The sequence below is a fragment of the Trichosurus vulpecula genome, chromosome 7, assembly GCF_011100635.1.
Source record: "Trichosurus vulpecula isolate mTriVul1 chromosome 7, mTriVul1.pri, whole genome shotgun sequence".
In the NCBI taxonomy this organism is placed as follows: Eukaryota; Metazoa; Chordata; class Mammalia; order Diprotodontia; family Phalangeridae; genus Trichosurus; species Trichosurus vulpecula.
In genome coordinates this window covers 184,373,278-184,389,149 of record NC_050579.1, presented here as the reverse complement: position 1 = coordinate 184,389,149, position 15,872 = coordinate 184,373,278, and the positions used below count along the sequence as shown (strand labels likewise).

Below are 15,872 nucleotides of genomic sequence, written 5' to 3'. Positions count from 1 at the left end.
TAGAGTGGTTTGCCATTTCCTTCTTCAGCTCATTTTAAAGGTAAAGAAACTGAGGCAAATACAATTAAGTGACTTGTCCAGGGTCACACAACTAGTAACTGTCTGAGGACAGATTTGAGCTTAGAGACATGAGTCTTCCTAGCTCCAGCACCAGCACTCTACCCACTGAACTACCTAGCTGCCAAAAAGAGGCAGTAGTCAGAAGCAAAACAGATTTGGGGAGTGGACAGGATAAACAAAAGAAAAAAGAAGGATAAATAGAAAAGAATATGATGGAGAGAAATAAACAGTTAAAAATGACAATGCTGAATGTGTACAGGATGGATTCACCCATAAAATGGAAAAGGATAGCAGACTGGATTAGAAACCAGAATCCAACAGTATGTTGTTTACAAAAGACACACTTGAAACAGAAAGACACACGGAGTATTAAAATAGGGGGCTAGAGCAGAATCTATTATGCTTCAGAAATGAAGTTTAAAAAGGGGTGGGGGGTAGCAATCATGATTTCAGACAAGAGAAAGGCAAAAATAGAGCTTAGTAAAAGAGATAACTAGAGAAACTACATTTTGCTAAAAGTACTGGACAATGAATTACTATTAATACTGAATATATATGCACCAAATGGCATATGATTAAAATTCTTAAAGGGAAAGTTACATTGTCTGAGGAAACACCCCATAGAGCTTCTCCAGAACAGTACCTCAATGTACCCCTCTCAGACCCAGATAAATCTAACCAATAAAATAGACAAGAAAGAAACTAAAGAGATGAATGGAATTTTAGAAAGGTTAGAAATGATACACCTCTGAATAATACTGAATGGGAATAAAAGAGTGTATACCTTTTTCTCAGATGTACATGGCACCTTCACAAAAAATGACCATATATTAAAGCATGAAAACCTGATAAACAAATGTAGAAAAGCAGAAATATTAAATACATAATTTTCAGATCATAATGCAATAAAAATTACATTCAGGGGCAGAGCCAAGATGGCAGCTAGAAATCAGGGACTTACTTAAGTTCTCCCCCAAATCCCTCCAAACAAGTGTAAAAAATGCTTGTGAACAAATTCTAGAGCTGTAGAATCCACAAAATAGCAGAGGGGAGGAGGTCTCCAGCCCAGGACAGCCTGGATGGTTGCTGGCAAGGGTCCATCACCATGCTACTGGGAATTGAGGGCAGCCAAGTGTGGGCTGTGCCAGTACACACCAGACTAGGAGTCGGCCCAGAGTAGGCCTTAGGACCATGAATCACTGAGCTGTGGCAGTTATCAGACATCTTAACCCACAAACAGAAAAGACCACAGAGCAGGTTAGTGGGAAAATTGCTCGATCGGGTTAGAAAGCAGTTTGACCCCAGTCCTGGTGGTGGTGGAGGTGGTGCAGCGGTGGTGTCAGTGAGGAGCAGGAAGCTCCTGAAGCTGCTTCCAGAGCTCCAGCAACAGTTGCTTCCAAAGTCCCTAGCTAATACAGTGTGAGGAATCAAGCGGCAGACCAGAGCAGGAGTGCAGGGCTTACTATGCCCAGCTTGGATCTGGGTCGCAATCCTGGTTGGCGGTTCTTGGGGGAGGAGGAGCACTGCTGTGGCACAGTTTGCGGTAACAGTGGAGTAGAAGTATCTCTGAAAAGAGCAGCACTTCGACCCTCAATCTTGAGACAAAGCACTCTCTATTCTACAAGCAGTCACACAATGACAAAAAGCTCAAGGGTCAAGTAGGTGGCTAGAAACATGGCCAGGTAGTGCAAAAGGACTCAGACTCAGACTCAGATGCTAGAATCTTTTTTTTTTTGGTGACAAAGAAAATCAAAACATGCAGCCATAAAAAGTCAACAAAGTCAAAGGGCCTACATCAAAAGCCTCCAAGAAAAATATGAATTGGTCTCAGGCCATGGAAGAATTCAAAAAAGGATTTGGAAAAGTAAGAGAAGTAGAGGAAAAATTGGGAAGAGAAATGGGAGAGATGCAAGAAAACCATGAAAATCTAGTCAACAACGTCCTAAAGGAGACCCCCCAAAAAATTCTGAAGGAAATAACACCTTAAAAAATAGACTATGGGAGAGATAGGTGTCACAGTGAGTAGAGCACCAGCCCTGGAGTCAGGAGGACCTGAGTTCAAATCCAGCCTCAGACACTTGACACACTAGCCGTGTGACCTTGGGCAAGTCACTTAACCCCAATTGCCCTGCCTTCCCCCCTCCAAAAAAATTTAAAAAAAAAAATAGACTAACCCAAATGTCAAAAGATGTCCAAAAAGCCAATGAGGAGAAGAATGCCTTAAAAGGCAGAATTACCCAAATGGAAAAGGAGGTCCAAAAGACCACTGAAGAAAATACTACCTTAAAAATTAGACTGGAGAAAGTGGAAGCTAGTGACTTGATGAGAAACCAAGATATTGTAAAACAGAACCAAAGGAATGAAAAAAATGGAAGACAATGTGAAATATCTCACTGGAAAAACCACTGACCTGGAAAATAGATCCTGGAGAGATAATTTAAAAATTACTGGACTACCTGAAACCCATGATCAAAAAAAGGGCCTAGATATCATCTTTCAAGAAATTATCAAGAAAAACTGCCCTGATATTCTAGAGCCAGAGGGTAGAATGTAAATTGAAAGAATACACCGAATCACCTCTTGAAAAAGATCCCAAAAATTAAAATGCTAGGAATATTGTGGCCAAATTCCAAAGCTCCCAGATCAAGAAGATAACACTACAAGCAGACAGAAAGAAACAATTTTGAGCATTATGGAAACACAATCAGGATAGCATAAGATCTAGTAGCTTCTACATTAAGGGACTGAAGGGCTTAGAATATGATATTCCAGAGGTCAAGGGAGCTAGGATTAAAACCAAGAATCACCTACCCAGAAAAACTGAGCATAATGCTCCAAGGCAAAATATGGACTTTCAATAAAACAGAGGACTTTCAAGCTTTCTCAGTGAAAAGACCAGAGCTAAATAGAAAATCTGACTTTTAAACACAAAAATCAAGAGAAGCATAAAAAGGTAAACAGGAAAGAGAAATCATAAGGGATTTACTAAAGTTGAACTGTTTTGTTTACATTCCTACGTGGAAAGATCATATGTGTAATTTATGAGACCTTTCTCAGTATTAGGGTAGTTGAAGGGAATACATACACACACACACACACACACACACACACACACACACACACACACACAGAGACAGGGCACAGGGTGAGTTGAATATTCATGAAGGAATGATATCTAAAAGACATAAAATAAAATTAAGGAGTGAGAGAGGAACATATTAAGAAAGGGAGACATAGAATGGGGAAAATTATCTCACATGAAAATGGCAAGCAAAAGCAGTTCTATCCATAGGGAAGAGGAGGCAGGTGAGGGTGAATGAGTGAATCTTGCTCTCATCGGATACAACTTGAGGAGAAAATAACATACACACACTCAATTGGGTACCTTACCCCACAGGAAAGTAGGTGGGAAGGGGATAAAAAAGGGGGAATGATAAAAGGGAGGGCAGATAGGGGAAGGAGGTAATCAAAACACTTCCAAAAAGGGACAGGGTCAAGGGAGAAAGTTGAATAAAGGGGGACAGGATAGGATGGAGGGAAATATAGTTAGTCTTTCACAACATGAGTATTGTGGAAGGGTCTTACATAATTACGCATGTATGGCCTATGTTGAATTGTTGCCTTCTTAAGGAATGTAGGTGGGGAGGGAAAAGGGGAGAGAATTTGGAACTCAAAGTTTCAAAATCAGATGTCCAAAAGAAAAGCTCTTTTTGCATGCAATTGGGAAACAAAATATATAGGGAAATGGGCACAGAAATCTACCCTGCCCTACAAGAAATTAAGGGGAAAGGTTATGGGGGGCAGAGAGAGTGGGGTGACAAAAGGGAGGGCTGACTGGGGAATGGAGTAATCAGAGTATACGCCATCTTGGAGTGAGGTGGAGGGTAGAAATAGGGAGCAAATGTGCAACTCAAAATCAAGTGGAAATCAATGTTGAGAACTAAAATATTAAATAAATAAAAAATAAAACAAAAATTACATTCAATAAAATGTTTTTGATACATAGATTAAAAATTAATTGGAAATTAAATAATCGATTCAAAAAGAACAAGCAGATCAAAGAACAAATCATATCAACAATTAATAATTTCATTAAAAAGAAATGGCCAATATAATACAGTAAACAACAATGAGACAACATACCAAAATTTGGGGGATGCAATCTAAGCAGTACTTAGGGGAAATTTTACATCTCTAAATACTTACATGAAGAGGAGAGAGAAAGAGAAGACTGATGAATTGAGCAGGCAACTTAAAAAAATTAAATATCTCCTATTAAACACCACAATAGAAACCTGAACATCAAAGGAGAGATTAATAAAACTGAAAGGTTAAAGCACACAGGAAGACTGCTAGCACAGCTTCTTTGATCTGCTTTTCTAAGGAAAGCAACTTTTAGCAACTTTAACAATCTCACTTTAATTAAACATATATATACCATTCACTTAATTCAGGGGGAAAAGTCAGAACCATGAACTTCAAAACGAATAGAAACAGAAATTACAAGCATACATTATACAAAAAGAGGAAATAAATACAAATCAGCAGACAGGCTTCTAGCTCTCTGTCCAAGTAATACACAAATAGTTACCAGACAGAGAAGCACCAAGGTCTGGGCTTTCAAACCCGGGGGGTGGGGAGCGGGAAGGGGTGGGGCCTCCTATAGCTACCCAGAGTCTCGTCTGGCCAAATCACCAACACTGATCCAATGAGTGTGCCCCCAAAAGCAAAACACTAACCTCCAGGTAAATATACACTTCTTCAAAGTCAGAGGGCATCACAACCAGGACACTGGAACCCTTGTGAACTAGGCCTTCCCTTCACTCAATCAGGTCATCAAAGACTCCCTATTCAATCAAAGATTCCTTAGTGCTGAGAAGCACTCCAAAACAAAGACAACAAAAGGTCCCACTTTACCTGCCCTATTCGAACAAAGGCAAGACTCATTAAAGGTACTTGACTGCCTTAGCATTCCAAAAGAGAAGGGAAAAAAAAAAAAGGCCCACCCTAATTACCATAACACCTGGTTTGGGAGGAGGGGAGACAATAGATAAATCATTGACTAATTTTATTTTTTAAAGGAAGAAAAAAACCAAATTGCTAGTATTATAAACAAAATGGGTATACATACAACCAAAGACAAAATTAAAACAATTATTAAGAACTCTATGCCAAATAAAATGACAATCTAAATGAAATAGATGAATGTTTACAAAAACATAAACAACGCAGATTAACAAAGAAGAAATAGAATACTCAAATAATTCTATCCTATTAAAAGAAATTGAATAAGCCATAAAAGAGGTCTCTAAGAAACTCAGGACCAGATGGATTCAAAAGTGAATTCCATCAAACATTTAAAGAATAATTAATTCCAATATTATATAAACTCTTTGGAAAAATAGGCAAAAAAGGAGTCCTAAAAAATTCCTTTCATGAAACAAATATGGAGCTGATACCTAAACCAGGGAGAGCAAACAGAGAGAAAGAACATTAGAGACCAATATCGCAAATGAATACACATGGGAAACTTTTAAATAAAATACTTACAAGGAGATTATGGAAATATATCACAAAGATCATATATTATGACCACGTGGGATTTATACCAGGAATGCAAAACTGGTTCAATACTAGGAAAATTATCGGCATAATTGACCATATCCATAAACAAAAACAAGAAAAAATCATATCATTATCTCAATAGACACAGAAAAAGCTTTTGAAAAAATACATTATATTCATTACTATTAAAAACACTAGAAAGCATAAGAGTAAAATACAGTTAGTCTTTCACAACATGGGTATTGTGGAAGGGTTTTGCATAATGATACACATGTGGCTTATGTTGAATTGGTTGCCTTCTTAGGGAGGGTGGGTGGAGAGGGAGGAGGGGAGAGAATTTGGAACTAGAAGTTTTAAGAGCAGACGTTCAAAAAAAAAGTTTTTGCATGCAACTAGGAAGTAAGATATACAGGCAATGGGACATAGAAATCTATCTTGCCCTACAAGAAAGTAAGGGAAAGGGGGATGGGGCGGGGGAGTGGGGTGACAGAAGGGAGGGCTGACTGGGGTATGGGGCAATCAGAACATATGCCATCTTGGAGTGGGGGGATGGTAGAAATGGGGAGAAAATTTGTAATTCAAACTCTTGCAGAAATCAATGCTGAAAACTAAAAATATTAAATAAACAAATAATGATTTTAAAAAAATAAAATGACTACAGACAATATAAAATATTTCAGAGTTTACTTGCCAAGAGACAAACTGGAAATATATGAACACAATTACAAAACACTCTTCTCACAAATAAAGACATAGCTAAATAACTAAAGAAATACTAATTGCTCATGGTTGGGCAGAGCCAATATAAATACTATCTAAAGTAATTTACTCATCCAGTGCCAAAGAATTACTTTATAAAGCTAAAGAAAATAATAAAATTCATCTGGAAGAAAAAGTCAACTATCAAGGGAATCACTGGGGAAAAAAAAATTAAGGAAGGGGGGCTTAGCAGTAACAGATCTCAAACTATATTACAAAGTATCAGTCATAAAGATAATTTGAGAATGCATAAGACACTGGCTGATCACTTGGAAGAGATCAGGTACACAATATACAGAAGCAAATGAGCACAACAGCTTAATGTTTGATGAATCCAAAGATCCTTGCTATTGGGGCAAGAACTCTTGATCTGACAAAAACTACTAGGAAAACTGGAAAGTAATCTGATAGAAAGTAGGCACAGACCAACATTTCACAATGTATACCAAGATAAGCTCAAAATAGAGATAGAAAGAGATATCATGGGGCAGCGAGGTGGCACAGTGAGTAGAACACCAGCCCTGGAGTCAGGAGGACCTGAGTTCAAATCCAGCCTCAGACACTTGACACATGTACTAGCTATGTGACCTTGGACAAGTCACTTAACCCCAATTGCCCTGCCTTCCCCCCTGCAAAAAAAAAAGTGATATCATAAGGAAATTAGGGGAGCATAGAAAAGGTACTGTTAGATTGATGAAGAGTAAATGACCAAACAAGAACAAGACATTCTCATGGGAGGCCAAATGGATAATTTTAATTACAATAAAATAAAGTCTTCAAACAAAGAAAATCAATTCAGCCAGAATTAGAATGAAAGCAGGAAAGGAAAGAACAAAGGGAATTCACAGCAAGTATCTCTATTAAAGTCTCAATTCTCAAAAATGTATAAAAAGAAATGAGCCAAACTTATAAAATAAGAGCCATTCTCCAATTTGTAAATGGTCAAAGAATACAAAGAAGCAGTCTTCTGAGGAAGAAATCAAAACTATCGATACTCATAAGAAAAAATGCTCTAAATCAATAATAATGAGATACAAAATGAAGAACTCTTAGGTACTACTTCACACCTATCAAACTGGCTAAGATGCCAAAAAAGTAAATGACAAATGTGGGAGAGGATGTACAAAAGTAGGTATTACTAACATATTGCTGATGGAGCTATGAACTAGTTCAATCATTCTGGAATGCAATTTGAAACAATGCCCAAAGGGCTATTAAACCGTACATATCCTTTGACCCAGCAATACCACTACTAGATTTATATCCTAAAAAGATCAAAGAAAAAAGAAAAGGACCCATATGTCCAAAAATATTTATAGCAGCTCTTTTTGTTGTGGCAAAGGACTGGAACCTGAGGGGATGCTCATCAGCTGGGGAATGGCTAAACCAGTTGAGGTACATGACTGTGATAGAATACAACTGTGCTCTAAGAAAGGATGAAAGGAATGGTTTTAGAAAAACATAAGAAGATCTATATGAGCCAACTGAAAATTAAATAAGCAGAACTAGGAGAACATTGTCCACAGTAACAGAGTTATTGTACAATAATCAACTGTGAAAGACTTGGCCACTCTGATCAATATAGTTATCCACAACAATTCCAAAGAACTTACCATGAAAAATGCTTTCCATCTCCAGGGTAAAAAACCGATGAACTCTGAGTGCAGAATGAAGCATATTTTTCCACTTCTTAAAATTGCCCTTTTTTGTTCAACATGGCTAATGTAGAAATATGTTTTGTATGATTTCATACGTATAGTGGGCACCATATTTCTTGTCTTTTCAATGGGTGGGGGAGGGGATTGAGGAAAGGATAGAATTTGGAAGTGAAAGTAAAAAACCTTTTTAAAAGTAAGCTCATTGTGGGCATAGTTTGCTTCTTACTCAATCCAAATAAAAATCCTTTTGTACAACTACCAAGCCCATAGGAGCCTTGACCAGTATTTGCACCCAATCCTTTTTTCACTGAATTGAATCAAATTTGATCAACTCAAAAGCGTTTAATTTAACTTTTGGCTGCATTTACTCATTTAATCAAAGCTTTAATGCTGATGCTACTAAATAGCATATTGTAGTTCTCATCTATCAAATGTGATGATAATGGTGCTAACATCTCAAAAAATTAAAACACAGGAAGGAAAAAAGAACAAATTCAGATATCGAAAAAATAATTAAAAGCGGACCAATTTTTGTGTTGTTTTTTTCCTCTTGTAGCAAAGCAATTGGTATATTAACTACTTCTATCAACTAGTTATATTTCTATTTTTAAATTATAAAAAATGAAATTTGGGAGACATCTTTAGTCAACTCCTTACTTTTCCTGGGATTGTGAAATAATGTGGTAATGGTCAACCAGCATTTAAATCAGAAACTGGACTCAAAATCAGTATCTGACCCGTATTGCCTACGGGACTACGAAAAAGTCTCAATGCCCCAAAATACTTTTTAAGACATTATGTTTCAGAATAGATGCCAATGTGTATTGGCAGAGGAGGTTTCCTCTTTGAAAACTGCATGTAGTATTAAAATCAAAGGTCTACTCAAAATAATAATGGACTTAGTATTTAAGTTACAATCTTATTGTAGAGGTGCAAATATCCTGGAAAGGCAGATAAAAATTAAGTATTCTCACTCCTTCATTCTCATTTTATCTAATACGAAACTTTCCTGTGAAAATCATACATTGACTAGAACACGAGATTATTTGAAACTATTGGAGAAATACAAGATCTCTGTATTTGTTCAAGAACATTGTTTTAAAAAGAAAAACTTGAGACTTTAAGTTTCATCCAAGGCAACTTCTCAGAAATACTAACAGCTTTCTCAGCTCAATTATTTGCAATAAACATTTTCCAACTTAAACCATATTGATAATTTTCATCTTAACTTTTAAAACAAAAGCAGTATATAAGTTTTTAGAGGTACTTACATTAAATTTAATTATGTCGTATATCAAGTACCGAGGAACGACCTGTCCATTTACTTTGTCAACAATCATTTCCTTTAAAGAAAAAAAAACTAGTTTATAAAAATAATTTCACATCTATTCTTTAATGTATTAGAATGATGACAATTTCTCATCACATCACACATTATACTTCTGTTATTCATTAGATGAAAGAAAAAAATTTTTAATTTCAAAAAACATTTTAGGGAAATTTAATTCTATCATTAATACTTTTTTGTTATGCATAGAATTAGTTGGGTCTTAAATCTATGAATATTAAGTTCAAATGGTTAAAGAACAGTCCTAATGATATCTTAATCAAAGATTCAATACCTTACTTGTCCAATTATATATTACTCTGTTCCAAAGTCCTGATATAACAGACATCACAGGACACTGGATGATGGGGACTCTGATCAATCATTTCTTACCCATTCAATAGCAAGTAAATTCCCAGTTCTTTCTACCCTTAAACTTGCGATTCAGTTCATATGCTCTAGATGGAAATTTTTTTTCATTATTCTAATTCTCCCCAAATTGTCATCCTTGTTCATGCCTCCATAGCCTGTAACCCCTTCTGCTATCTCCCAGTTCCATTTGCCCCTAGAACCTTCCAATCTACTGTTAACACCCCTTTATCTTTGATACCTTCACTTCAAATTTTTTCCAACTTCATCTGTTATCAAAAACCTAGCTCTCTCCAGAAGACACTACACCACTGTCCACTTTCTTCAGTAATGGTTGAGCTTTCTCTCATGTCCTCATCTCAAACACACTGTGGGCAAGGAGGAAGATAAGGTATACTTCTTGCTCTAGACTACCACTTTTCCTTTATCACCATCACTTAGGACCTTCTCTTTTGAAGTTCACACCAACCATATTCAAATTTCTATTGCTATGTCCAACCAGCTTCCTAGTCATTTTCTTCTTTTCTCAAGGTGTTCCTTTCTTACTCACAATCTTCCCTCTCTATCCAAACCCCTGATCCCATATTTGTAATTTTAACATGCACATCTCATCCTGAATACACAGGCAGGCTAGTTCATCAGTCTTCTCAGTTCCCAAGATGAAAATTTTCACTCTATCTCAACCACACATAGGAAAGATTATATACCTAATTTCATCATCAATGGTAACTGTGATGCCTTAGTGACCCAGAAACCTAAAATTCCTTTCTCTCACCATTACCTAATTTTTCAAGTCTTTCTAAGACTATCTCCTCATACAACTATGCTTTGTCCTCAATGTACCCTCAATTCTTTCCAGGCCTCCCTGTTGTTTTTATCCCCTATGCCACTTCTTTCTTCTTCTCTTCTAGTTTAATAAGAAATAAATGCCATTCCTAAGCTACTCCATACATTAAAAACTTTTCTCTAGTCTCTCTTTTGTCCTAGGTCCTAAGAATGAAGTGGCCCTTTTCCTTGCCAAAACAAACCACCAATTTTTGCTTTGATCTCATCCTTTCCCATCTCTCTAGAAGTCTGCCCCTTTGAAAAACCTCCCTCTTTCTCATCTTAAATCCTCCTTATCACCTAGATCACTCCTACCTACAAACTTGCTCTAGTCTTGACCCTTTCAACCACTCAAATTATCCTATATTGCTCCTTCTTTTCCACAACTCAACTCCTCAGAAGGGTCTGTTTCATTTGTTGCCACCATTTTCCCAGCTCCAACTCACTTTTTACAAGGAGGTGACCCTTGTAAATATTGCTACTATCACCACTCCACAAAAACTGCTTTCCACAAGGTGACCAACAATCTCTTACCTACTAAATCCAAAGAACTCTATTACAGTCTTCATTCAACTTCACCTCTCCGCAGATTCTAGTACTGTTAACCATATACTTCCTACAGGATGCTTTATCCTCCCTCGGTTTCCATGACAATATTCTCTCTTGGTTTTCTGTCTATCTAAAAACTTCCAAGTCTCCTTTGCAGGATCATCAATTTTCCCTCTATGAGTAGATATTCAACAAGGCATTGTTCTGGACCTCCTTCTCTTCTCTGTCCACTCATCAATTCCTATAAAGTCAATTATCATCTCTATTTAAATAAAACTCAAATCTATCTATGATAGATAGATACATAGATACATAGATAGACAGACAGATATCCAATCCTAAACTTTCTTCTCAATTCTAGTCCTACACTGCCAGTTGCTTGCTGGTCATCTCCATATGGCTATCCTGTCAATTCCTTTAAACTTAACATGCCTAAAACAGAACTAAATATGCATGTGTTATTCTGAACACATAGGATTTCTCCCAAAACCCATTCAAAGAATATAAATGGAAAAAACAATATGACAATTAAGACAAAATAATGTAAAATCATAACAATCAAGGATGGCCACACTAAAGCCAATAACTCCAGACACCAATGCAGTTAAGTCTTTGACCCGGGGGGGGGGGGGGGGGGGGGGGGCGCCGCAGGGCTGAACTTCCTAAGAAGGGATGAACTGGTCCAGGTCAAACCAAAAGATCAGGTTAAAGTTTTGATACTGATCAGCAGTGGTATCAAGTCCATCAGTGACTGCTGTACATTCAGCCTGGACAAGATATGAAACAAAATCTCAAAAAAAAAAAAAAAAGTTTGGCCCCAAGGAAATATAAGAACAGATCTACCCCCCACCACCATACATAGGCAAAGATGTTGTAACATTGGGTATGTAATATTGCATATGGTGTCAGACTTTTTTAAATTTGTTTGCTGTTTTTACTGAACTTTTTTCTCTTTTTTATTCTTTATTATAAAGGATGACTTTCTCAGAGAGGGATGCATTTGAAAATTGTAGTTAATGAAAAAACAAGTACTAATAAAATTTTATTTTTACAAAGGCCATAAGCTCCTTGAAGATGAGAACTAGCTAACTTTTGCATTTGAGTCCCCAGTACCTAGCCTAGTGCTTGGCACATGGTAGGTGCTTAATAAATGCTTTTTCATCTAGAGGAGAGCAGGTAATCAGACACATGGTAATGCTAAGTAGGGCAGACATTTCTAGCCTCCCAATCCCATGGTACAAGACCATTCACTTATGCTTTTTAATCATAGGCATCTCATCTACCCCATCCCTGTGGTCCAATGGAATCAAGAGGTTCACAGAAACAGTGAAGGACTGAGGCAAATGGAAGTCATCATTGGAATACTCAAGTAAGAGACCAGATTGTGGAATGGACTAGCTACTGCTCACTGTTCTAAGCTAACTAACAAGAAAGTGAGAGTAAGACTATGTTAGGAGAAGAGGATAAGAGGCAAATATGAAACAATTATTAGAAGCATGACAAAAGCAGACTAAAGAGGAAAAAAAGTTCAAATCCTGCATATGCTATTAGAGACATTAAAAAAGGAAAGTGAACATATTTTATCTATTTAAGGTCCAGTCCAAGACTCAAGACCCTGTTTGCTACTTTGTAGCAGACTAACTATATGGGGTCTCTTCTATCATGAAGGGGATGATTTGGTTTTACATTCCTTCCATTTTACATGCCTTCAACTAATGGCAGGAACAACCAAGTGCTGTACACAAAATACAAAACTGAAATATCCCCTGCCTTTAAGGAGTTTTTTTTTTAATGGAAGCAAGTAGAAGTAGTATAGATGACCTTTTCTGGGACTTTAGTTATGAAAAGGAAAAAGCAAGACAGGATAACTCAAGTGGAAGAAAGGACTGTGAAATTCTATACCCTATATCTTCTTATCAGAGATCCCAGCAAAGGAAAAGATATTTGTGTAGCACCAGTAGGGCACCATGCCAACAACTTTACAAACATTATCTCATTTGACCCTCATTACAACTCTGAGGAAGGTGCTGTCATTATCTCCAATTTACAATTGAGGAAACTGAGGCAAACAGGTTACATGACTTACCCAGAATCACACAGCTAGTAAGTATTGGAGGTACAGTAGAACCTAAGTTTATGGGAACCTGGTTTACATATGCTTTGGTGGATGAAGAAAAATTTTTCATAAAATTCGTCTCGCAGGATGAACAAAAATTCAGAGTATGAACATCATGTTTAGACTCAAAAAAAAAATCAGCGAATCAAAACATGAAAGTGATTCTAAAAAATGAAAAGTAAGTGAAAGTAGTAGTGTTAGTCTTACTTTTAGTAGCATAAGAGAGAATACTCCTGATGAATCCCTGATGTTCTCATGGAAGGAGATTCTCCTTCCAAGCAATAACCCCGACGTGTACCAGGGGAAATGGCAGGGAGGGCTGCACTCACCCACTCTGAATGTATTTATTCCTGATTCAAAATACAGAGTTAGCTTTGATCTATGGGCTGGAAGGGTACTTGCTTGAACATGTTGCTTTGAAGAAGATGGCCACTCCCCCACCACCGCCCCACATGATTTGGTCTTCCACTCCAGCCCATCAGGGCCTCCTCCATGCTGGGTGCTCAGATCACCTTGGCGCTCCAAGGTGTCATGGCCAAGTAAAGAGAACAGATGTGGGGTGCAAGGGTTTGGGGTTTTTTCTTCCTTTTGTCACTTTAAAGACTAAAAATGTGTGCTTGGAGCCAGGCAACTCTCACTAGTTTAAATGTGCAAAGATCCCAAATAAATCTACATGTCAGTCACAGCCACAAAAAAAAAAAAAAAAAAAAAAGTTTTATTTTCGGTATATATTGTGTACTAATCATTGCTACTGTATTTCAGGGGCATTAGGGACAAAAACTTACTTAAAATTATAAATAATTATTTTATATGAATATTTTTGGCAATATGGTACTGATCATCCAACTTTACATTATTTCCTATGGGAAAATTCGCTTTGCAATATGAACAAATCACATGGCGAACAGAATCTCAGAACAAATTAAATTTGTAAACCAAGGTTCTACTGTAGTCTCAAAGGACAGGAAAAAGTTTTCTTGTAGAAGTTGGGATTTTAGCTGGGACTTGAAGGAACCCCAGATTCATCCACAAACACTCCAGTAAGGTTCTAAAAATGGATCTGATTGAGTAATTATCAAGAAATCCTAAAAGTAACTCCACTATCCCATCAAAAACTATACAAAAAGACTGTCAGAATCCTGCAGAAGCTCCCAATAGGGACAGGCCAGGTACAACAGGAACAATGATACCCTAAGTTCTCAAACCCATCCCACCTCATAGAAGTTAGGTTTTGTTGGTTTTTTTTTCCATAAAAGGCATTTAATAAACTGTCCTTGAGACTTTATCAGAGGAAAAAAAGAAATTGAAGGAATAAGCACAGGTAAAGAGGATTTTTTGCAAAAGATATACTGGTTTACTTAGAGAACACTAGAGAGTAACTAAGCAACTGAAACAATTAACAAAGTCAGCAAAGTTGTAGGATATAAAAAATTCCAACACAAATCATCAGCATTTCTGCATAGTACCAACAACACCCTTCATTTAAGGTAACTACAGAAGGTATTTGGGAGTCAACTTGCCAAGACACAAAGACTGTATGAACATGACTTCAAAATAATCTTCATACAAATACAGGTCTAAATAACTGGAGAAATATTAACCACTCATAGATAGGCTGAGTCATTATGATAAAAACAACAATACTGTATAAATTAATTTGCTTATTCAATGGCATACCAATCAAACTACAAAATGAAAACTTTAGAGAGCTAGAAAAACAATAGAATTGTTCTGGGAGAACAAAAGATCAAAAATCTCAAGAGAAATGGGGAAGAAGGGGACACAGAGTAAGAAAGAAGGGGGCCTAGCCATATTGGATCTCCAACTACACTAGAAAGCAGTAATCATCAAAACAATTTGGTATTGGTTAAGACAGGGGTGGGGAACCTGCAGCCTTCTAGATCCTTGGGTGCAGCCTTTTGACTGAGTCCAAATTTTACAGAACAAATCCTTTTATTAAGGAGATTTGTTCTGTGAACTTTAGATTCAGCGAAAGGTCTGCACTTGAGGACCTAGAGGACAGGTTTCCCACCCCTGGGTTAAGAAATAGCAAGGTGGATCAGTGGAAAAGATTAGGTATACAACATACAGAAGCACAGTAGCCTAGTTCTTGATAAACCCAAACATCCCAGCTATTGGAATAAGAACTCACTGTTCAATAAAAACTGCCGGGAAAGACTGGAAAGCAATCTGGCAAAAACCAGGTATGTATTTGTATATGTATTTATGTATGTATGTGTGTCTCATCTGCATTCTGAGTCCATCAGTTTTCTGTCAGGAGGTTGGTAGCAGGTTTCAAAATGTGTCCCCTGAAGGCTTTATTTTGTTTAACTATATGTTTGCAGGGATTCTGTTTTTCTCCTTGCTCAGTGGGAGGAGGGGAAGGTGAGATGTGAGGGAAAGAAAGATTTCTTTCTTGATTAAAAAATAAAATTTTATTAAAAAAAAAAAAGAAATTTGCTTAGCTGAGGAGACTAAGGTTCAGGCTATTAATAAAAGCTAAATGATTGGAGAAATATTAATTGCCCATAGATTGGCCTTTAAAATAATAACAAAATTAACAAAATAATAACAATATTTCCTTAATTAATTTCCCTATTCAGTGACATGCCATTTAAACTACAAAAGGACTTTTTTGCATAGC

The 15,872-nt window shown here is 36.9% G+C and overlaps 1 protein-coding gene across 1 annotated transcript in view; it reads right to left on the bottom strand.

The window, feature by feature from the left end:
• Nucleotides 1–15,872, bottom strand: part of RNGTT (RNA guanylyltransferase and 5'-phosphatase) — a 411,159-nt gene that overhangs the window by 280,660 nt on the left and 114,627 nt on the right. The window contains exon 10 of the mRNA XM_036767783.1: nucleotides 9,314–9,385. Within this exon, the coding sequence (XP_036623678.1) occupies nucleotides 9,314–9,385 (72 nt within the window). The remainder of the gene's footprint in view (nucleotides 1–9,313; nucleotides 9,386–15,872) is intronic.